Source organism: Prosopis cineraria, unplaced genomic scaffold, assembly GCF_029017545.1.
Source record: "Prosopis cineraria cultivar Desert tree isolate PC_DT_omini unplaced genomic scaffold, ASM2901754v1 PC4, whole genome shotgun sequence".
In the NCBI taxonomy this organism is placed as follows: domain Eukaryota; kingdom Viridiplantae; phylum Streptophyta; class Magnoliopsida; order Fabales; family Fabaceae; genus Prosopis; species Prosopis cineraria.
The window spans coordinates 304,568-328,939 of record NW_026555335.1 but is presented as its reverse complement, the minus strand read 5'-3'; the positions used below and the strand labels follow the sequence as shown (position 1 = coordinate 328,939).

Here is a 24,372-nt window from a genome sequence, read left to right as displayed (position 1 = left end):
TGGTAATATGAATTAATTTGTGGGCAGTGGATTTGATGAGGTGGGTTGGTATGGCTTGCATCTTACGTAAATTGTAATTCTACCAATTTGTAATAGGTTGGTGGGTTGGCAAGCCAACCTGCCAAGCCAACCCGCTAATAACAAAGTATTTTTTATAATTTTTTTAAGTTTTAAAGATTAAAAATTTACCTTTTATTATTATTTTTTTTTGATAAATTATGATAAAAAATCATATATTCCTCATAAAAATTAATTATTTAAATAAAAATAAAAATCTTTTTAATCAAGTTATGTTTATATCACAACTTAAATATAAACTATTTTAATTTTATGATCTTTTTATTCTTTAATCTTTTACATGATTGATTAGTATTATACATACATGAATTAATAAAAATGTTCTATCTATCCCATTTTTTCTTCATCCTATTTTGAATTGATGCCCTAGTTTAAAATATTAATTATTTTTTCAAAAAAAGAAAGAAAGTAATTATGATTTAAACTCTAACCATTAAATTAGTACTTATAATACATTTAGTTCATACCACTTAAACATTCGTATCTTTGTATCTTTTTTGTTCTTTTGTATTCAAATTAAGATGATAATATAATAAATATTTAACACTTTATAAATATGCTTAATTTTTTAAATAAAAATGATAAGTAAACTTTTTTATTTGCCAGCTTGGGTAGCACTATTTTGCAAGCAAAATAGTCTAAACTTAATCTCATTTAGTTCACTGCTTAAATATATGAGCAATGTGTTTTTATTATTTTTTATCATAATTTAAACTTGAATTAAATAAATGTAAAAGTGTTAAGTACTTAGACTACAATTTTATACATGCTTATTTTGAATGATTTACTTTAAACTTAATCTTATTTTTTTATTCTCTATCTATTTTTTCAAAAAAAAATTATAAGCGAGGTAAGCAACCAACCGCTGTAGATTTAAGTTATGTGAGACGGGCCAAAATCAATTCGCATCAAATTGAACCCATTTTCTCCAATCTAACCTACCAATTTTTTGTGGGTTGGTTGGATTACTAGCTCTACAATTTACAATTTATTTCAATTATGTTGCCGCTCTAATTATAGTTTATTGTTAATACAATGTTATGCCCATCACATGAGCTGGGCATTCCCTTGCTTGGTGCCTGGCTAGATGTATAGCTTGAACTAGCTTAATGCTCAAATGTTCAAGTTGAGTTTGGCCCAACTCAAAATATATTTTAAAAAAATATTAAAAAATTATCCTTTAACAAAAAATATAGCTACTATTATTTAAAACATATATTTTTATAAAATTAATATTATAATAAAAATAATAATTTTTTAAATTATATATGTTAAAAAGTTCTCAAGTATTTTATACATACCATCAAGTTAAAAATAAATTTAAAATTTTGAAAGAGATTGAAAAATTAAAACAGTAAAAAAAATGCCCATAAAGATCAAAAAAATAACATAGTATATAATAATTCTCAACAAGAAAAAAAAATACTACAGTATGTTTTTTTTCGGCAGAACGTTGGGCACCATGTGGTGAATGGTGGGACAATTCTCTTGAACAATTTTTTTTAAGGAGAAATATTACCCCCTATTAAATATCTATTAATTTCACCACTAGTTAACCCAAAAACTTATAAAGGAAAACTTAAAAAATTATAAAAAAAGACTCAAAAATTATAGAAGATGATCTTTATAAAAAAATTAATATCAATTACGTCCTTTAAATTATAAATAAATTCCAACAAACTAATATTATTACTTGCCCATATAAAAAACTAAAATATTATTTTAACCACTCATTTTGACTTGCTATTAGGTTATTATTACATCAACAATGCTAGCAATAAGCACAGACAAGTAATTAAAAACAATAATTTTTTAACATAACATCTAATTAAAATACTAATACTTTATTATTTGATAATTTAAATATTTGCAAATTTTTACACACAATTTACAAATCAACTTTTAAAATATACAAATTTCTAAAGGACTTATTAAATTTAGAAGACTTGTAATTTATCATACTATTTTAATTTAAAAATCACCAATAAATTTTTAAAAAATAGTTGAGCTATTAATATTTAAATTTATAAATTTTATATGGATACTTGTAAATAATAATATTTAAATTATTAAAGATTTAAAAATTTTACTAAAACAAAATAATATCTTTTTAATTACCTGCCAATGTTTTCAGCAATGGTGATTTAAAGCTTTTTTGCTTTGCTTTTCTCTACCCCTGACTACGCAATACTCTTTCGGTCCTACTTATAGAATAAAAATAAAGTATTTATTTTAATTCTATGTATAATACAACTAAATAATTATTATGTTCATTTTTATCATTTTACCTTTATTAAATGTCAAGGTGGTTATTAAATACTGAAGTATTTTATTTTTAAAATATAAATAATAGGAGTAAAATTAAAAACTTGTTGAATTTTTAAATGGAGTTAATAAAATTTAAAATAAAAATGTTAAAAATAACTTATAAATAAAACTATTCATGGATTTGCCATGAGACCAAGCTGCAGTTTTACTGAATAAATGTCACACACAATCATCATCTATTAGCGTTCGGAAAACAAGCATATCATCCTGCCATTTGACTGAACTCCAAATAATCCGGATATCTATAATTTTCCTTTCAATGGGCTCTCAGTACTATCAGTGTAATCAAAACGCTCATCTTATGCCCATATCTATCTGTCAAATAAATTCAACTTCCACCAATAAAACAAAGGAACTTTTCATCAACGAACACAGAAACTGCGTAGAAGAATCAGGGATGACTCAGTTCTCGTGACAAACATTAGCCTTGGATGTTTGTACTGCTCAAATCCCGTATCAAGACGAGCTATGCTTTGGCCCTGAAATGAAAAAAGATAATACATGATTATTGGCAACACTGGATTACAAAATATTGATTCAAACAACTCGTAAAATGATTCAAGACCTTACAGACAACAGGATCACAGGAATCGTAAGTTGTGGTAGGCGGCGAATAATTCATAACCCATTCTCCAATTATTAATTCATCGGAAAAAGAGAGGAAAAAGAGCACTCTCATCACTGGGATTTGGGAGTTTAATGCAGTTATAATTTTTTGTTGATTGCGGAAAAGTTTTCCCCACTTACATTTCATGAAAAGAAATTTCCTGTCCTGTAAATTTCCAATGATCTAGTACAGAATTAGACGGGTTTAGGGAAATAATAAATAAAGGAATCCTAATATGTAAAAATGGCTCGAGCAACAAAGTGACTTCAGTAACGATTACAATTAGAATGACAGATTAATCATTCCAGATCTCCACATGGTATCTAAGATTGCTCACAACTTCCTTTCTGTTTTTTCAAAGAGAGAAGAAAGAAATAAAAAGAAAAAAAAAAAGAAGGGCTAGAGATAGCAAAGGAAAAGAAATAGAATCAAACGCAAAAGAATCACATTCATCAATGAAAAACAGGATTGTACTGATTAGTCATTAAAGAAAATGAAAGAGAGTAAGAAAAAAGGATTGCGCTAAAATGAAAAGAAAATATCATCAATTTAATCATAGCAACCTATAATACAGCAAGTTACCTTTCCATGTAATAGTCATCCTCTGTATTAACAACTATTGCATCACCAACCACAACGTGGGGAGGCACCTATGACCATTTGTCATAAAAATAAACAAGACAAAGGCAGTTTAGCATCATCAGCTTTGAAGATTTAATTAATTTTTTATTTCTTTGAAATTTCATAGTAGGTTATTACAATGGAATAAATTTCTAGCAAAAGTTAATTTGACAGCGAGGGATATTTGGTTCAACTGATCGAGGAAGTTGAATTAGCTTATCTTGGAGTTGCTGGTGGTAATAACTGTCCCACACAACAAGGGCTTGGATTAGTTTGGGTGGGAGGTGATAGCATCCCCAAGTTTCTCTCGATACCAAGAGATGAAATAAAAAAAAAAAAAAAAGTTAATTTGACAGATCAAAGTGAGGAAATTAAAAAGGCGTAAGCATATATGCATACTATAATTGGGTGTAAGATGCCAAAGCATTGTTGTTTCATTTATGGCAGGCCATTGGGATATGCTGCTTCAAAATCTTTCACAAAATAGATAGATTGAAGTATACACATGCATCACCCTAACATGCTCGAAGACCTCCATCATTAAAAAATAAACAAATAAAACTTCCCCTACACTACCTAAAGCACCTAGAGCGATACATGGCAAGCCTCAAAATAATTAAATAACACCATACCAGTTCATGATTTCATTCACATATTATACTTGCATATCCTCCCCTATTTATAATAATAGAGGCATAGCTTGGTTTTCTAAAGACATCATATCCCCTAACTACCCCTTACTCTAATTACCACACCACACTAACTCCCACAAAAACCCCCTTAACACTTGAAAGTGATCGTTGCCCTCAAGGATCAATAGAAAGTGACTAGATAACACAATTTAATAATAACAACCTAAAAAAATTTGTCCATGTAAATTAAATAGTCCATTAATATAAGCCCCCTCCCCCCCCCCTCAAAAAAAAAAAAAAACCCCAAAATTTTATTTTTTTTAGTGAGTCCTCACGAATCTAGCATGTTTATAACCCAACTGACAGGTGTTAGCGATGAAGTATTGAATTGCAACTATCAATTAGTCCAGGCCTTTTTCCATAGACATCAAGCCTATTAAAAGCTCGAATAGGCCCAATTCTATGCTCCCACCAACCAAGATCATTTTGAACCCCTGCTACCCCATTCTGCTTCGTTGGATGCTCTATGGACTTTATCATCTCCACTTTCTCATTCTCTCTCCTTGTAATGATGTCAAATATTTTAGCATTTTGTAGTTGCAATTCCCTCTTGGAGTTGCAAAGTTCTTGCCTGGCTTGAATTGTTATTTTCTGGCATGTAGTCCATTTGAATTCCAATTGAGACGAAGCGGTAGTGTAATGGCAAGGGGGGCTGTTTATAGAGTTGTGAAGATATAGGATGAATTTCATAGTCACAAAACCTTGGGCTTTGGTTTCCAGTCGTGTCACAACTTGGGGGGAGTAGCACAACTCTGGTTGTGCTTTGCTTTTGTAGGTTAGTTGAAAAACCGAGTACCTTTTATGTTGGCTATTTATAAAATAAAGAAGTGTGGAATCACTTGACTTACTTCAACTATAATGCCATTGTCCAGTGCTACTTTTTTATTCCTGAATTCAAGAAGAAAAAAAAAAGTAAGCATAACAAGTTTACGTTTTCTAGCAAAAGAGCAGATGACTAAGAGAATAAGGTATTTTAATTCAAAAATTAACACCCTGGCTGCCACATATTTCATTATGAAAAATGAAAGAGTAAAATGCATACATGATGCAGTAAAGTAATAAGTTTCAAATGTGAAGCAAAGGATTATTGCAAGTATACCAGGACAACAATTGGTCACTGTTTGAATAGGGAATAGCCACTGAGAAATCGGATTTAAGATTTAAATATTTAGAGTAGACTCAAGCAAGGAGGAATTAAGTGAAGGAAATTTTGGACAGAATGTCAATTTGAGAACACCATAAAAATTCAAGGAGGATACAGGAAAAAACCCAGTCTTCAAATTCGCAACTTTTTAGGCAACACAAGTTGCGTGGGGGCTTGATGTTCTGACTCTGTCAAGGGGAAGATAAGCCCCAAGGTATTAAGCAAATGCTTGAGTCAATAAAAAGGGAGCTTCTAAGTTACTGCTTGCATATTTTACCAGACTATGTTCCGAAACAGACATAAACAAAAATGAAGATAGACTCAGCAGTGAGAGACAAGGTGACAAGACAACTAGATGCTTTCAAAAGCAAAACTAGATTCCCCCCCCCCCCTTCTGGGGTTCAGGCAATGATATATACCGTGGTGTGGCTGCAATCTCTTCCTTTACAGTACATGTTACACGCTTGGGAACAGATGCAGATAATGGTTTGTCATCATAAAACTGCACCTTAACTTTCATTTCATCTGCTAGTAAGGCAAAAATTTATGATTAAATAGCGAAGGAATGATGGAAATAACAGGAAGTTACATTAATAAAACTAAAAATGCTTCCTGCAAGTTAGCAAAGGGTGAAACCATTACCAAAAAGAAATGCAATGATAGCTTAAAGCATGTGAATAAACACTGCTGACAATAACAGCCTTGATAAATTTTTGGATGCTTAGGAACACATCAAAGCTTAAGTAGCTTGCAGCAATATATCTAATAATGAATCTTTGCACCGCTGACAAAGGGAAAAAACAAACAAACAAACAAACAAAACAAGACAAGACAAAACAGAAAGAAAAATAAAAGAAAAGATTGGTGGCGCACTGGTAGCTAATTGAGGCAAGAATGCGTTAGAAATCATGATTGTTGGGCCTAAAGCCAGCTGGATTTAGATTTGTTGATTCCTGTGGAATTTGGGAGAAAATAATCATTCTCATTCATCTGAATACTAAGTACATGCTGACTATATATACACAAGAGGAAATCAATACTAATAAAGTCTATAACAAAGCCTAATAAAGACTATACAATATTACAATAAATACCAAATATTCCCACACTCTCCCTCAAATTGGATCATAAATGCTAATCATGTCCAACTTGCTTATACAATTCTCAAGTGCAAGACCAAGCAACCCTTTAGTCAAAACATCAGCTACTTGCAACTTTGTAGGCAAATATGTCAAACATATAATTTCTTCTTCCACCTATTCTTTGATGAAGTGGCAGTCTATCTCCACATGTTTCGACTTGTCATGTTGTATTGGATTTAAAGCCATGCTTATGGCAACTTTATTATCACAATAGAGCTTCAATAGTGAACTTGCTTCGACCTATATTTCATTCAAGACTCATACCAGCCACAACTCCTCCGTTATTCCTTGAGCTAAAGCTCTCAACTCAAATTCAACACTGCTTCTTGAAACAACTCTTTGCTTCTGGCTTCTCCATGTGACTAGATCACCCCACACAAACAAACAATAGCCAAAGGTTGACCTTTGATCTTTATAAGTTCCACCTCAACTCACATCAGTATAGACATCTATAGATCTTTGCTCATGTTTTCTAAAGAACAGCCCTTTACCAGGAGTACTTTTTAGATCTCTCAAAATCCTATAGACTGCTTCCATATGACTCTTCATTGGGCAGCTCATATGTTGACTTGCTATATTAATAGCAAATGCTATATCTGGCCTTGTATGGGAAAGATATATTAGTTTTCCAACAAGTTTTTGATATCTCTCCTTGTCAATAGCTTCTTCCTTTTCTTTTTCATACTCCCCATCTAAGTTTTCTTCCTCCTCGAAGTCTCTCTCTTTTCCATTCTTGTCCTTGGGTTTCCTCTTCGATTTCTTGACCTCAATAAGAATTTCAACAGGTCGACAATCCAACAAACCTGTCTTAGTAAGAAGATCGAGTATATATTTTCTCTGAGAAACATAGATTCCTCTTCTTGATTTGGCAACTTTCATCCCAAGAAAGTATTTTACCTTCCCAAGATTTTTGACTTCAAATTCCTTGCCAAGGGCAGCCTTTACTCTTTCTATCTCCTCAAGGTGATCTCCAGTGAGCATTATGTCATCAACATATACAATAAGAATACATTTCTTGCTTCCCTCAACCTTAACAAACATTGTATGATCCGACAGGACTTGCTTGTAACCTTCAAACTTTAGGACTCTTGAAAACTTGTCAAACCAAATTCTTGGTGACTGTTTCAACCCATATATAGAGTTTTTCAATTTACAAACTTGATTTGCCTTGCCTTTATCAAACCCAAGAGATAGAGTTATATAGACTTTGCCCACAACTCTCCATTTAGAAAAGCATTTTTGATATCAAGTTGTTAAAGAGGCCACTCAAGATTAGCTGCTACAAATAATAAGACTCTGATAGTGTTCAATTTTGCCATTGGAGCAAATGTTTCTTCATAGTCCAAGCCATATGTCTGGGCAAACCCCCTTGCAACCAAGCATGATTTCAACTTGTCAAGGGTTCCATCTGTCTTGTATTTTGGGTGAACACCCACTTACAACTCACTGTTTTCTTTCCTTTTGGTAGCTGAACAAGTTCCCATGTCTCATGCTTTTCTAAAGCCTTCATCTCTTCCATAACAGCACTTCGCCATTCAGGGATACTTAAAACTTCCTATACAGTCTCAAGCACCTTCTCTTTATCAAGATTAGTAATAAAAGTCCAATATTGAGAAGAGAGTGTGTTGTATGAAAGAAACCTCTCTATTAGTTGGAAAGTACATGAGCGAGGTTGCTTTCTCAAAGCGATAGGAAGATCAATAGATTCACTTACTTGTTTTGCACCATTGAGTGTTGGGGTTTCAATAGTTACCCCAAATTCTAAGTCACCATGAGTTTCTACTTTAGGAGCTACCTCTAATGTCGACTCTCTTGATGCTTCAAGTACAAGTTGCTCATTGTCTTTAGATTTCTTTTCTCAAGTGTAAACTAAAAGTCTTCCTTTTGTGTCTTTCTGCATCTCCTCTTGTTGGTCTGTGTTACTTAGATTGTGGCATAAGAGGAGATGGTACTGAAAGGGATGTTGGAAGGGTAGATGAAGGTAATGCCTCAGGTTCAATAGGTGCAAACCATGGCTTAAGAAGCACTAATCCCTTGTTAGATTTTTGTTCCCAAGTCTGAAATTCACCTGTGCTCTCCCTCTGAATTGAACAATTGGGATAGAATGGAGTAACTTCATGAGAAGTGACATCAAGACTGACAAATATGTGTTTTGTAACAAGATCAAAGTATTTGTATCCTTTTTGAGTTGGAGGATAGCTAAGGAATATGCATTTGATGGCTCAAGATTCAAGTTTGGTGCTCTGGTGGTTAAGGACAAAGGCTGTGCAACCAGACACACAAAGTAGAAGATTGGTTTCAATATGGGATGTGGAGAAAATACTTTGCAACTTGTGAAGAGGAGTTTCAAAGGATAAAATCCGACTGGACATACAATTGATAAGATAGGTTGTAGTTAAAATGGCATCCCCCCAATAAAATTTAGACACATTATAGGTAAACATGAGTGCTCTAGCAACATCAAATATATGACAATTTTTCCTTTCTGCAACCCCATTTTGTTGGGCTGTACGAGCACAAGAACTAATACAGATAATACCGCGCATTTGGAGGAAAGTACTCAGAGATTGATTAAAATACTCAGTGCCATTATCAATGTGTAAGACTTGAATGGTCATGTTGAACTAGATTTTGATCATGTTGAAGAAATTGATGAAAGTAGATGCCGCCTCTGACTTGTGTCTTAAAAGATAGACCCAACAGACATGGGTATGATCATCAATGAAGGAAATAAACCATGTTATTTTAGTATGGTTGAAAGTACAAGAAGGTCCCCACAAATCACTATGAATAGTTGTGAAAGGTTTGGTAGGTGTGTATATGGCTCAAGGAAAGGAAGTCCCATGGTGTTTGGCAAGTTCACATACTTCACAATGAATGTTATTAATGTTCAAGTTTTGGTAGAGGGTTGGAAACAATTGTTTGAGGTAATGAAAATTAAGGTGACCCATCCTCTTGGGCACAACATAAAAGTATTAACTTTAAAGATAGATGCAGAGTTACCAACAATCGGTGACTTACCGATCCGAGTAGAGACTTTGAAATAGTAGAGCCCCTCATACTCCTTAGCACTTCCGATTGTCATGCCAAATGATAGGTCCTGAAATACACAATGGGGTGCTAGGAACTTAGCATAACAATTTGATTGCCTAGTCAGTTGACTAATAGAAAGTAAATTGCAATCAAGCTTAGGCATATGGAGTACAAATTCCAACACTATGGAATCTGAAATTCGAATACTCCCTTTTCTTGCTATAAGTGCTAATGAGCCATGTGAGAATGTTAAGCATTTATTGTAAATATTCTTAGTCTTTATTAGTAATCATTATTATTTTCTCATTTTAGTATATAAATACCCAGTTGTATTTCAGTATTCAGCATCAATGAGAAATACCTTCTTTGAAAATTCCAATGATATCAAAGTTGAGAGAGAAAACACCTAGGGTTTGCATTAAAGTTGGACCCAAAGTAGTGACTTGAGCATGGACGTGAGTGATGGCAAGGAGCATGATCTGGATCTCACCACCCATAGAAGGACCTCCAGCAGCCTCCGAACGGCTCAATCCCAGAGCATCGTCTCCATTGGCAGTGCGTGTGATCACACGCCTAAGCTTTGATTGGCATTAGAAGGTGCAAGGCGGCACATAGAGGCACATGCAAGGACTAGACTAGCAGGAATGCCTTCCTTCATCGACGACTTGGCATTTTCGATGAGAATCTGACATTCTCTGAGTTTAAGGAGTCTCTGCTCATCATTTCTTGGTCATGTGCTTCTTGTTCTATTCTCCCTCTCACTGTGCAAAGGGTCTCCATATGTGGGGCTGTGCCTTTTGACTTCTCTTTGTCATGAGAAAATTTTTATGGCCTTAGGGGTGCTAATGTGGGTCCTTCTATCAATTGCTCCTCATGTGACCAGAACCGAAGTTAGGGTCTTAGCAACAAAAGGAGGGAGTTTTCTTTAGGCACTAAAGACATCCCGAGATTCAACTATATGAATCATTGACTCAGGAGCATCTAATCATATGACTAGTTGTCATCAGTTATTTACTACTTAAATCTCGTGTGCTGAGAATATTAAAGTAAAAATTGCAAACAGTTCTTTAGCACCTGTAGCGGGAAAAGGGAGTATTCGAATTACAAATTCTATAGTGTTGGAATCTATACTCCATGTGCCTAAACTTGATTGCAATTTATATTCTATCAGTCAATTAACCAAGTAGTCAAATTGTTATGCTAAATTTCTCCCATCCCATTGTGTGTTTCAGGATCCATCATCTGGAGCGACAATCAGAAGTGCTAAAGAGTATGAAGGGCTTTATTATCTTGATTTCATCGATTGAGTAGGTAATTTCCCAATTGTCAATGATTCTGTATCTACCTCCAAAGTTGATGATTTTATGTTGTGGCATAAAAGGATAGGTCACCCCAATTTTCATTACCTTTAACAATTGTTTCCAACCTTATGTCCAAACTTGAATGTTCATGAACTTCACCGTGCAGCGTGTGAACTTGCCAAACACCATAGAACGTCTTTTCCCAAAGCCAAATACACTCCTACCAAACCTTTTACAACAATTCATAGTGACTTGTGAGGACCATCTCATACACCTAATCACATTAAAGCAACATGGATCATTTCCTTTATTGATGACCACACTCGTGTTTATTAGGTTTATCTTTTACGAAACAAGTCTTAGGTTGCATCCACGTTCATAAATTTCTTCAACATGATCAAAACTCAATTTAATACTACCATCCAAGTCTTACGCATCGACAATGGCATTGAGTACTTTTACCAATCTTTGAGTACCTTCCTCTAAGTGCACGGTATTATACATACTAGTTCTTGTACTCATACGCCTCAACAAAATGGAGTTGCTGAGAGAAAAAATCGTCATATCCTTAACATTGCTAGAGCACTCATGTTTACCAACAATGTGGCTAAATTTTATTTTTTTTATTTTTCTGGAGTAAGAGGATTTGTTAATCATTGTTTGCTTTTTCTGGACATGATAGGGAAAGATGATAGGTCTGGAAGAGAGGATGAGGTGAGAGAGATAAGGACAATATTGTCTTTTCCATTTTAAATATATATACAAGAAAAAAAATTCAAAGAATTCCATTCATTTTTTCCATCATGCCAAACATGCTTTTAAATTCAATTCCATTTCCATTTCTTTTTTTTTAGTTCCATTTCTTTTTCCACTCCTATTTCCACCAAAATGCTTCCAGTGAACCAAACAAGGGCATAGAGATCTATTTATAGAGAATATATTAAATACACAAACTACCCTTATATCCCTAATTCCCCTAATAACCCCTATTATTCCCAATTCCCCCGTATCAATACTCCCCCCAACAAGAGATCCTTGTCCTCAAGGATCAATACAAAAGTAGAAAGTAAAAAATATATCTAAAATAAGACTTTTCTAGTTTTTTTTTTAACCTCAAGTTGCTAATACTTGTAAAAAAAAATTGAAAACAAAATTACTGGACATCAAAAACCCAAACTTGCTACAGTTGTCCAAAAGCCCAAAATTGTTGCAGTTGTCCTTCAATTCATGAGCCCATTATTGCAATCCACAAGGACCCACATGGCACCCATTGCCAAAACTTAAGGCATCGTCCATCCAGATCCAATTTCATGCCCCAATTCCATCGAAAAGTTTTAGGGCTCCTAATTTGAGAAGCCTAAATCTAATCCAAATAAGGGCTAACAACACTTTTAATAAGCCCAAGTCCAATAGAGTTTTGATGATTAGCTTCACACCCAGGGCACACTTGATCTTGGAGAACGCTTTGAAACATGGAATCCGTTGACTCTTAGAGCAAATTCTCACTATCGTAGAAACATGTTCGCATAGCACAAGATTGACTAAATCCTAACAAAAACCCTAATTCCATGATAACTTGCAGAGCTCTACCTGACCTCTCTTCTTCAACCCCACCCAATCCAAGAACAACTTTTCTCCAACTTGATTCACCTCTGGGTTGTCTTTCACATTGACAATCAGAGTCCAAAGAGTCATTGGTGACAAATCCCTTTCCCTTGATAGATAGTGAAGAAAGTAGGCATGCCATCGATGAATAGCTCCCCTTCTTTCATCTCAAACCTGTTCTCATGGTTCTCTATCACCAAGTCTCGCTTTCCCCTCCCGCACTATAACAGCACCAACAACTATTTGGGTAGTTCCACCGGCATAACCGAAGACTGGCATTAGTGACGAGGAACCCAACTACTATACTTGCGGTGTGAGTGCCATGTCCGTCTCAGTCACAAGGGAACATGGCTTCTTTTTCTTTCCCCATGTAACTACCACCAAAAGCCATGCAAAAGCCCCTTGAGAAGCTATAAGGCCCCAATGAGCTTCTTGTTGCAAAATGATTTGTTGGAATCAAGATTAGATTCACACACTCTTTGAGCCCTAGGTGGGGATCTCACGCATCCCTATATCATCAAAGCTCTTGGATTCAAGCCACACCCCAATGCTAAGAATGCCAATGATTACATTGTGGCAAGCCTATTCACATGCCAAAGTGTTATGACCTTCCCACTGGCCAGATTGAGTTTTGAGACCTAGGAACTTCAAGGTTTGAGTTGTGTGAAGTGCATAGACAATGTCGAGACCATTACTGGCAAACTTGGTTGAGTTCTTCATCGCAGTTTTCATATCCCCAAGAATCTTGCCCATAGCGATGGAATTCAACTTCTCCAAAAGAAGCTGATGTTGGTAGAGGAAGCCTTCATCAGAGCCCCAGCCCCTTTGCGTTATTGAGTCAGACTCTTTGGTAATGCTCTCACCCTTGTCCTCATCCTCCAAGTCTAATTCTCATTGCTGAATCTTAGAGTCCCCCTCTTTATCTCTGTGTTTGGAAAGCTGAGACATAGATTGCTTACAATCAAGGTGGTGCTCCAGTGAGGATCGAATCTCTAACAGCTCCTTCATGGCTAGAGAAGAGGCTCTGATACCTTTAATAGGGGTAGAAGAGAGAGGTAGAAGGGAAATAGAGAGAAATAACAATTCCATTCATACTCATCCATTACAACATAGAGATTTATTTATAGAGAACATACTAAATACCCTAGCCACTCTTATATCTCCAATTCCCTTAATTACCCCTATTCCTAATTCCCATGTATCAAAAGTCATCTTTGCACTTGGTATCTCTTAACCTGACAAGGACCTAATGAGAAAGGGTGGTAAGCCTAAAGCTGTGTAAACCATCATGAAGGTAAGGGAACCCAAAGTTATGTGAATCATCATGAATGCCTAAGAACTTGACATTTTATGAACCTTCATTCCATCTTGCATACCTTGTTCAATGCAATATGCCATCAATTTTAGCTCAATGAGAGCTATGAAAGACAAAAGCTGTGGCTCCTCATCTGAGACACCCACTTCTTGCACAAATTTAGTGAAGGCAGGAAGAAAGAGAGGTAAAAAGTTTATTCAAGATAGCTAGTAAAAAGTAGATAGCTCGTAGGTCTACTAGTGGAAAGGTTCTTAGAAAGCAACTTGCTACGATGGTTAAATGCAAGTTTTCACCAACAACTGGTGGTATAGAAAAGCCCCATCACTATGGCCCTGCAACAATTTGATGTGTCTTTATAATTCAAACAAGAGAGAGAGAAAAGAGGGAAATAGAGAAAGATATAGGAGAGGGATTAAGAGGAGGATAGGGACATGAGAAAAGGAACCAAGTCTTATTCCATAGATCTATACACCGATACACACAAATTACAATCGCCCCTTATTCCCTTTTACAAACAGTAATCAACTAATTATCCTAACTACCCCAAATCACAACTAACTACTCTTTGTTATTATAATATCATATCAAAATTACTCTTCATGAGATCAGGAAATACCAAAAAACTATTGCCCCGCTTGCTCAATCAGGTAAAATGTCAATAGTTTTCAACATTGAAATGAACTCTAACCAACTATGAATTATAGATTTAAGGGTAACCGACCACAAGATTGGAGATGCCTCCATCTTAGGACTTATAGATTACAAAGACCTTTTTCTTTTTTTAGGGCAAAGGGCAGCCATATTAATAGCTACACACCTTATCAACCAAATGCCATCCAAGATTCCTCAACAAGCTTACTTGGAACCTACCCAAACTTACAAACCATGCACACCTTACCTTTGAAGGTTTTTGGATGCGCATCTTTTATTCACATTGACAATGGGGGAGACTTGATCCAAAATCCCTCAGATGCATGCATATTGGTTACTTGACAACACAAAAGGAGAATAATGCTACCATCCTACAACACAAAAACACAACACCACCATGAAAGTTACCTACTTTTGAACATCAACCTTTGCATCCTAAAATACCCACTCAAGGGAAGTGCCAAAACCAATGAAATGAATGGCTGGTTTTGCTGAAATCTCAACCTGCCTTAATCCAAACTGAACAAAAACAACAATCTCAGCAAGGAAAAGCTATACTCAAGAAGGAAAAAAAGGACAAGGCAAGGAGGAAGTCCAGTCTTCTTCCCTAGGAAAGGACCAATCATCTATATCAAACTTGAACAAAAAGAGAAATAGGCAGATCTTGAACAAAAAGAGGATGAGGCAGACTTCCTTGGAGTAGAAGCTCAATTGGGGGGTAGGGGGGAATCCAAATCAATCAACTATGCACTGTGAAAAAGAAAAAGAGCAGTGAACATGGATGGCAAGTAATAAGTGTTAACTATTTATTGACCTCGTAGATATGCAGCATTCTTGCCAAACAAGTCTCTAGACAACTCCACTTGATCCAATGTATCAGGGCTGGCCACATTTACACAAAGAAACCAGATTTATCAACTTGACAATTTCTAGCACAGAAAAGCAAACTAAGATGAAAGATGTAAGAACTCACTCCATCAACAGTACTGTGCCATCAAGATCCATGCACATATACATGAAATTTTTTTCCTGCACAAAGACTCCTGCAAATATTTATATGATTTGAAAGCATGTAAAATTAACACAAAGCAATTAATAGTCAGCGCCCAACAGGAACAAACTGTCCCAAGTCATCAGTAATCAGAGAAAACAAATGCTTTTCACTATTCAACTTTCAAACAATCATCTTCTAAACTACGAATTAACCGAGGCATAGAAAAAGTACAGCCTGTGAACAGGATTAGATTAGCAGAATAAAACAAGACAAAAGATTCACTCTTTCACTTGTTTACCAATTAATTCCTTTAGTTTGTGTGTTCCTTCTTGTGGGGAGGAAAACATACAAATTAACATAGCAATACATTTGGGGGAGGACCTTCTAATTCAGTTATACTGAATTTAACAGGAATGAGCAAAATTCAAGATTAACAAGTATAATCACGCAAAAACTAATTTCTCTCCTTCCAACCCTCACCCACCCAAGAATAAGGCTTATTGTTTTATACAAGATATAGATATGTCTTGTATATAGCTTAACTCACCTTAATTTATAACTCTTAATTCAAGCAGAAAACTCAGATTACTCGGACACACAACTGTTATGGCACAATATTCAATGGGAATAACAAAATAAGAGTGATATTTCCTAAGTTTGTGATCTTAATATAAGATACACATCATCATTTAAGAAATGCAGGCACACACCAAAAAACATAATATCCTCCTAAAGTCAAACTACACGAAAACCATGGAAGGAGTAAAAAGAAAAGAAACATCAACTAAGCAGCATTTGCCAATGTATTTGCATATCTACCAAAGAGACTAGTCTAAATTGATCACCGATAGAAATCAATAAAGAGGCCAAAACTACTTTCTTTTCCTACAAGAGATGTTGTAGCAAGTTTCATCCCTGAAAATTCAGATTTTACTTTCAGATTGTTACAGAATAAACAATGGCATGCATTGCACATAGCTGAAGGTAGAGAACCCTTTTTTTTCAACCCCCCAAAACCTCTGAAATGACAGATCAGGAAGAACTCCAAACTAGCAGGACAGATCCGTGTTAACCAGAAACACAATACCTGAGATGCCTTCCAGTTGGGAATTACAGGACTCTCTCATTTTAGTTCATTCAATCCATTTATAGTACACATTTCTTCCTCTTTGGAATTTTGAGATCTCATCAGCTTTAGGTTGTGATTGGATTTTAGGCTCTCACTCTCTTCATTTCCTCATGATTCTCTTACTTTGACTAATTATGCCCGAGCAGAGGTAGCACTTTCCAATTCCTTGGCACTAACTTGATTTTTATTTTAAAAAAGGGTGAGCCATAACATAAAGTTACTAATCCTTGCATCTAAATCATCAATCTACAAAAATATGTAATAGCAATTTTGTCCAGCAAATCATACTGACATATAGAAAGAGAGGGGCATACTTTCAACATCCTCATCTGTGCCAAACCGTTGGGTTACCTTGTTTCCATAACCAATGTCACGAAGTTCCACCTATTATCAAAAATAGCACATATTGAAGTTATAGTTTAGAAAGAAATTAAAAAGTAAAGCAAGTCCATAAGTTGCAAGTTCATCACAAACAGCAGCAAAAAGAAGTGATGCATTTGGCAACCCAAGCAAAGAAATTGAATTTACTTATATAAGCACTTGACTGATAAAACTTGACATTGAAGATTGAACCTAAATTAACACCCTCTAGGGCAAATTTCATATCCATTCAAACAAAAGATTGAACCTAAATTAACACCCTCTAGAGCAAATTTCGTATCCATTCAAACAAAAGAATAAATAAGTTGTCATCCAGATAGATTGACAAATGTCATGAAAATTAACTAATTATTAGTCAACTCAAATCTTTCAAAGCAGTAGCTTCAATGATCAGAGTGAAATCGATTTATCCAGCAGAAAAGCCTGCATGCTTTTAAATGTTTTCCTGATAGGTTCATAGATAATTCTCAACAATTGGATTTAATCTGATAAACTTGCAGAAAAATCAATAAAGAAAACCTTATGGCTATGCATATACTGTTCAATTCTAAGAATAACTAGTTACTTGGCTTAATGAAAAGAAAAGATAACAATTGCGAAGAGGAAAGAGAATTTTGGTCAATACAAGAACATTACTATTTGTCTACATGCAAAACAAAGTGACATACTATTTCTCAGCTCACTTGCCTCACCCTATGGTCTATCGTACAAGTTAAAAAGGCAAAAAGAAATATCTCTTGATGCAAACTTTGTATTACAAAAGGGCTCTGTGACAACATGGAGTTGGTTGTAGGGGCTAAGCATAACTTGAAGAGAGTATGGCGCCGAAAATATTTCTCTTCACATAACAGCCAGTGAACCTTACTACCGTAGACATTATGTTGATACATGGAAGCCTTCAACAATAATTCACCATGCTACTTCACTATCCTGATTCAAGACATTTGGAAATATACAACTCCATATGAACTATTCTATTTCAATTTGGAAAAGCAGCTAAAAAATAAAGGACCAAGTCATCTAAATAAATTGTTTGTGTAAAGCAGCTATCCAATCAAGAATCCTTAAAAATGGAATGAGAAAACTTTTATTAAAAAAAAAAACCTTGATTGTGGCTTTTCCTCTTCCTTCATGAGAGTGATCTACTTTAAGGACCTAATCCAAGTTACACAACCATATCAGAACAGATGCTGGAGAACAAACTTCAACAGCTATAATTTTAATAAATAAGTTCCTTAATTAGTGAATAAGTACCTCATATATCCGCCCTGAAAGCAGCATATTCACAACCAAAATAGAAATGCAAGGTGAAGATGTCATCAAAAAAACAAAAGACAGAGAAAGAAAAAGTAATGCAGGGTGAATTGTTAGTAACTACACATATTATAAGAGATCGCCCAAATTAAATCATATTAAAATTCCGTGATCCAAAGAAACCTTGTTTTTCAATGATATTTCCAACTCTGACCTGCATCACAAGTAAGAAAATCCATGAATCTGATCATATCCCACAACAGAAAGTAGAAGATAAAATCTTATGTTGTACGGAAAAAACCATCTATGTAATAATGACAAACAAAATCTGAGTATTGCTCAGCAGCCGGAGCCTGCAAATATTTATATTTACCATCACAACCATCTACAGATTTTTCATTTAGATTTCAATTAGACATTCTCTTCACTTTCTTTCCCTTACGCTTTGATCTAACCAAACATACTTAATGGTACAAACTAAAAAAATTACAATTCAGGGTTTTCAAAAGTTCTTTTCCAAAAGCTTAAATTGACTACTCGTAAAAAATGTTTCTTTTTTGTATTAAAAACAAGATTATCCGATCATGCATTTGAAGAAATGCAGGTATGCAAATATGTACAGTTGCAGCAAGCTGTAGCCCCGACAATCGTGTGGGAGTAGATCTTTATTCCCAAAATCTCATCGACGCTTAGACAAACTGGGGGAAGAGAAAATTGTATAAATAGCTTACATCAGAACCGGAGACTTTCATCCACCGACACTGAATGGCGGACCATGGAGAGTTAAGTAAGTTGACAGTAGATGAAGCCCTGATGGTGCGACTGGTGGCCAGAGAGGAAGCAGAAACTGGAGAAGGTTGAGAATTCGACGACGATGGAGGCAGGACAGAAAAGGCAGAAGAGAAGATTGATGATGAAGAAATGCCAAGGTCGGATGAAAGTCGAAGGGAGGAAGTTGATGCGAGGAAGAGAGGTTTGCACAGCCTCTTGCTCCGCTGCACTGCTTGCATTGTAGCTTCTTGCGGACAAACGTTCAGCGGGACCACCACGGGCGCTTGGAGCCTTGCTTTTGTTGTGTTGACAGCGCCTTGAACCAGTAGACTTTCAAACGAACAGTTTAAATAAAAATGCCTTGCTAATAATCAGCCTAGTCAGGATTTTTTTACTATTAAACCTTGAAACGTTATTTTGAATGATGTGATTTTCCTTGGATTGGATGTCACGTATTTTCAAATCAAGCACAACACAATCTAAAATTTTACTGCAAGATATTAGGCCTAGATTGAAATAAAGCTGTAAAACAAAATGATCAAAATATCATTATTCCACTGAAATTTAATAAGTGAGGCAAAATTTTTAACAAATAATATAGTTGAGTTTACTAATTATAATAGTAGCTTAACAAGTAATAGATTTAACTTATCACATTGACTTTGCTAGTAAAGTTATATAGTTAGCAAGTAATGTAAGAAAATGAACAAGTTAAGGAATTAATATATCTTTTTAAATATTAGTAATCATGTTTGTTACGACGTACAGAACATATAACATGAGAAATTAACAAGTAAAATAAAGTTTTTAACATATAAGACCTGTTTGGATTTTAATTGAAAAAAAATTGATTATCAAAATGTAATGGTGTTTGGATAAATTTTTAAAAATTAATTTTGTTAAAATTGGGGTTTAGATTTCTAAATGGAATGAAATTTAGCGTCTCCCAAATGGAGTTTGGGAGGCCAAATGGAGTTTTAAAAAATTGAGGTGTTTTGATTAAAGTTTTCAAAACCATTATGGAGCCAAATTGATTTTCAAAGTATCCAAATAAGCTCATAATATAGTTGATTTTACAATATATGATAATGGTTTAATAAATTACAATTTAAATTGCCACATAGACTTATATTGTTGGTAAACTATATTTCTTATTAAATGTTTTAATCCCTTGTGTTACTTGTTTCGTTGCAACATATTGCAAAAGAAAATTTTGGTCATTTTAATTAGGTTAAATATAACTTTTAGTCCCTATACTTTACTCATGTTTTATTTTTAATTCTTACTTTTTTTTCAGTGTTTTAAGTGCCTATACTTTTATTTTTCATTATTTTTAATCTCTCTATAAGCAAAGATCCTACCTTGGAAGGACCAAAAATATTGAAAAATAAAAGTGTAGGGACCTAAAACACCAAAAAAAAATTATAGGAATCAAAAGCAAAACGTGAATATTATACAGGAATCAAAAGTTATGTTTACCCTTTTATTTAATAATATTATTTCAATTTGAGCCTAACATCATACGATGAAATTTCCAAATGTTTTGGCCTTTGCTTAAAAATATGACGCATTCATGGTCCTTGAAATTCTCCCAAAAATATGACAATGATTAGTTGCCAACAAAGTTTGTTATAGGGAAATATGGCATTGATAGATCACTCTATATTCAAAATTGTTGTAGTAATTATGTGTGTGTCAAAAGAAGTCCCACATTGCTTAGATGAAGAGTGCTCCTAGTGTTAAATACTAAGAAATGAAATAGGCTAGTAAAATGGGCTTGGAGGATAAGTGGGTTCACGCACATGAAACAAGTCAACTCAGGGCAATCGCAACTGAAAATAGCCAATTTGCCCCCTGCACGAGAGTTCAAGAGGTGCTAAGTTCCTTTTACTGGATTTTTTTTTTGAAAAATAAATAATTATTTATTTACATGAGCTAACCAGAAAACCTTGATTCTTAGCTATTTGAAATTTGAATTCAAGCTTAAACATTTTTTGGCCTTTAAACAGATTCATAAATATATTTGTATTAATCAAATCCATGATGTGTTTGTCCCCAACGGCCCTAGGAGTAATGCGTACGTGCGTAACTAAGGATTTATGCTATTTTATGTTCATGTAATTAAGGCTTAATGGTGTTTAATTTGCTGATTATGAGCCTAAAGTTCATGTCTATGGTTTCTACCTACATATAGGCGAGGGTGCAGAGAGGATGAGGTGCCAGACTCTAGAGTTTTCAAGCCACTTCTTCCCTCCTCCTTTGTCTATGTGCTATGTTCATCTGAGTTGCTTTCTGGTCAGTGCTGTTATTCTGTTGCCTTTTTTTGTGCAAGACATGCTTGTTTAATCTTGAAAAGTTTGTCATCCAGGTGTGTCAAAATAGTTCTTAAGGACAGTGTCTTTCGACATGACTCAAGCAGCTCTCAGTTTACCTCCATACCGCCAACAAAAATGAGGCCGTAGAAAGGCATCATAATCGCTTAGGGATTAATTATTTGTCCACACCAAAATTCCTAGCGAGCAATGCTTTGAAATTTAGAGATTACAATTTGCATTTTAAATTGGATTCTTTTCCGGAAGCCTTACCAAACTTTTTGTGAAAAGAAGCTCGAAACATGGCAGTTATAAAAAGCTCTAATGGGCAAGCATAACTCCTGATTTTTGTGAACAATATCTATAGTCAACTAACAAACATAATGGGTAAAGGAATGAATTGGGAAGTCAATATGGGGTTAGAGATAATAAGCAAAATAAACCTTAAAATATTGTGCTAAAAATACCCTGGACTTTGAACTTCTAAAATATGCAATGGACCCTAAACTTTTAAATTCATAACAAATTATACCCCCCATTAACTGCTAATAAATGTTGTTACTATTCATTCAGTGGGGCCTAGTCAAAATGTTGATGTGGTAATCCCTTGCTAATGCATCATTTTTAATTAACACCATAGACCCTAAACTATTGTTCAAGTAATATCTTGGCCCCTAAATTTTGAAATTCCAAGCAAATTATAGTCACCGTTTATATGTAAAATGCTAACTATTATGTAGACCAAATTAACCTCAATATGGCCTACTGCGATAAATGCATCGTTGGCCACGACAAACGACCCATAATTTTATGAAATGACTTTTTTGCCCCCTTTTTTGTAATGTTTTTCAAACGATTTGTATCTCATACTTTCATATACTTTATAACCTTAATTTAGTATTGCTTTGAATAATGTTTATTTATTTAATAGTAAAAATATAGGATCTCATTTGAAAAGAAGTTTGAAATTTTAATTAATCGGTTAATTTGGGTTTGAAATCCATTGATAAATTATTGTCTTTCGCATCTATTGCTTGTAAAATTCTCTAATACTTAAACTTTTTTTTCAAATAAGATCTCAAGTTTTCATCATTAAATAAATAAACATTATTCAAAATAAGACGAAATTAAAGTTATAGAGTATATAGAAGCATGAGATATCAATCATTTGAAAAACATTGCAAAAAAGGGGGAAAATGTCATTTCACAAAATTATAGGTCATTTGCCACATCCAATAATGCATTTACTGCAGTAGACTATGTAAGGCTAATTTGACGTACATAATAGTCAATGTTCTATACATAGATGATGGGAGTAATTTTCTTTGAATTTTAAAGTTTAGGGTTAAGGATGCTACTCGTGCAATAGTTTAGGGTTTATGGTACTAATTAAAAATAACACATCAATAAGGGATTACCACATCAGCATTTTGACTGGGCCTTATTAAGTAACAATAATAGTATTAATTAGTAGTTAACAGTGGGGTTTAATTTGTTATGGATTTAAAAGTTTAGAGTCTATTTTGCACATTTTAAGAATTCAGGATCAAGAGTGCTTTTCGCGCAATACTTTAGTCTATTTTGCTCATTAACACTATAAGGTTATAGATATAAGAGAGATCAGGAATTATACACAAAGCCAATAATTTGGGAATATTAGATCAAATAATTTCAAAAAAATTTAGCATCGAATTTTAAAAATAGTAATTTTATATAATTTAGTCTTATTCGAGTTGGCCAAAAACTCTAGCTTACATAAGCAATGTCATGACAATTTTTATCGTTAACAAGTTATCTACCTTCAATGGTTTTTAGTGTTGTTTTACCTTTTTAATGCCCTTTTTCATGAAGGTGTGGTTATCTTAAATAAGCAAGTCACATGAGGATCCATGACCTTTTAGGTACTTCTCTTCGTGCTTTAATCTAATGTAGTCTTACACTTATACTTAGTGTAAGTTTGATGTCATCATGCATGCATTTTGGTTCTATCATGTGATTTGAACAAGCCTTTTGTTTTTCTAAATTTTCCAAGCAAGTTTTTGCTAGGTATGTCTATAGTCAAATTTCATGTAACATGTCGGACACACATATATTCATGATCAGTATCTCCTTATACCCTCCTTATTTCTTCCAACTGAAATCGTGGGCTATAATATCAATCAGGGCTCCATTCGTGTGAATAGATTGCTTAAGCTCTCTAATTGTGAGGCTCTCGGATCACAGCTTTCCCTATTCCTGAATCTTTAAGGTGTCGTATACCTTAGGCTAGTCTCCTTGACAAACAGGGAAGGATGGCTCGATTCTAGTCCCTTAACAAACTATAGGATAGTCCTTCGATAAATTGTAGGATAAAGCTAGTTTTCGTGCATCAAAAGATAGCCACAAATACCATATAGATTTTATCTACTCCTCTTTTTAGGTGAACTTCTGCTAAATGATCATGCAATGTAATATACTTACTTATTTCACAATTTAATTTACTCTACATCAACACATTAAGTTTGCACTATAATGCTACCCTAAGTGAACATCAATATTATTTTCTCAAACATTCTCTACTTCAATTCTCAATTTCATAACACGAGTTAAATTCTCATTTATCCACATATGGAATATTCACATGCTAATACAACAACACTATTATCACATCACATATCATACACTTCTCATTCCAATACATATTTATAATTTAAAAATTATTTTGAATTCAACTTCACATTTCAGGTAAAATTAAGGTTAATACACTATTATATAGTTTATGGCATGCTTTCACATTCATAAATAAATTCAATAATACATGCAAATAAACTGATTTTCACATTATATCTCAATTAACAAATAACTACCCAAAGTAAGTTTCCCTCGGTTACCTCAAAGTTTTGATAGGTTAAAGGTTTACTCCTCAATAACTTTTGCCCAAGCTTACTCTTCAAGCCCAATATGATGTGCAGAGTGATTAATTTACAATTAATCAAACCAACAATCATTGTAACATCCTTGAATTTAAACCAGAT

General features: G+C 34.2%; 1 protein-coding gene across 1 annotated transcript; it reads right to left on the bottom strand.

Annotated features, from left to right (window-relative positions):
* Positions 1 to 2,533: 2,533 nt before the first annotated feature.
* Positions 2,534 to 19,358, bottom strand: LOC129309806 (uncharacterized). The gene is made up of 11 exons (XM_054951524.1): positions 19,007 to 19,358; positions 18,459 to 18,489; positions 18,276 to 18,289; positions 18,126 to 18,176; positions 16,955 to 17,024; positions 15,491 to 15,560; positions 15,332 to 15,399; positions 5,890 to 5,995; positions 5,175 to 5,214; positions 3,596 to 3,663; positions 2,534 to 2,885 (listed from the first exon to the last, which is right to left on the bottom strand). The coding sequence occupies exons 1-11, from the start codon at positions 19,283 to 19,285 to the stop codon at positions 2,873 to 2,875; spliced, it is 810 nt and encodes a 269-aa protein (XP_054807499.1). The 5' UTR covers positions 19,286 to 19,358; the 3' UTR covers positions 2,534 to 2,872.
* Between the last annotated feature and the right edge of the window lie 5,014 nt (positions 19,359 to 24,372).

What these genes read in the sequence shown, in the direction of transcription:
- LOC129309806 (XM_054951524.1), bottom strand. Translation starts at nt 19,285, where the DNA reads ATGCAAGCAGTGCAGCGGAGCAAGAGGCTGTGCAAACCTCTCTTCCTC. An exon ending in GAGGAAAAGCCACAATCAAG is followed by an intron (nt 17,025 to 18,125) that starts GTTTTTTTTTTT and finishes TTTTGATAATAG; the next exon opens with GTGGAACTTCGTGACATTGG. An exon ending in GAGATTGCAGCCACACCACG is followed by an intron (nt 5,215 to 5,889) that starts GTATATATCATT and finishes TCTTGAATTCAG; the next exon opens with GAATAAAAAAGTAGCACTGG.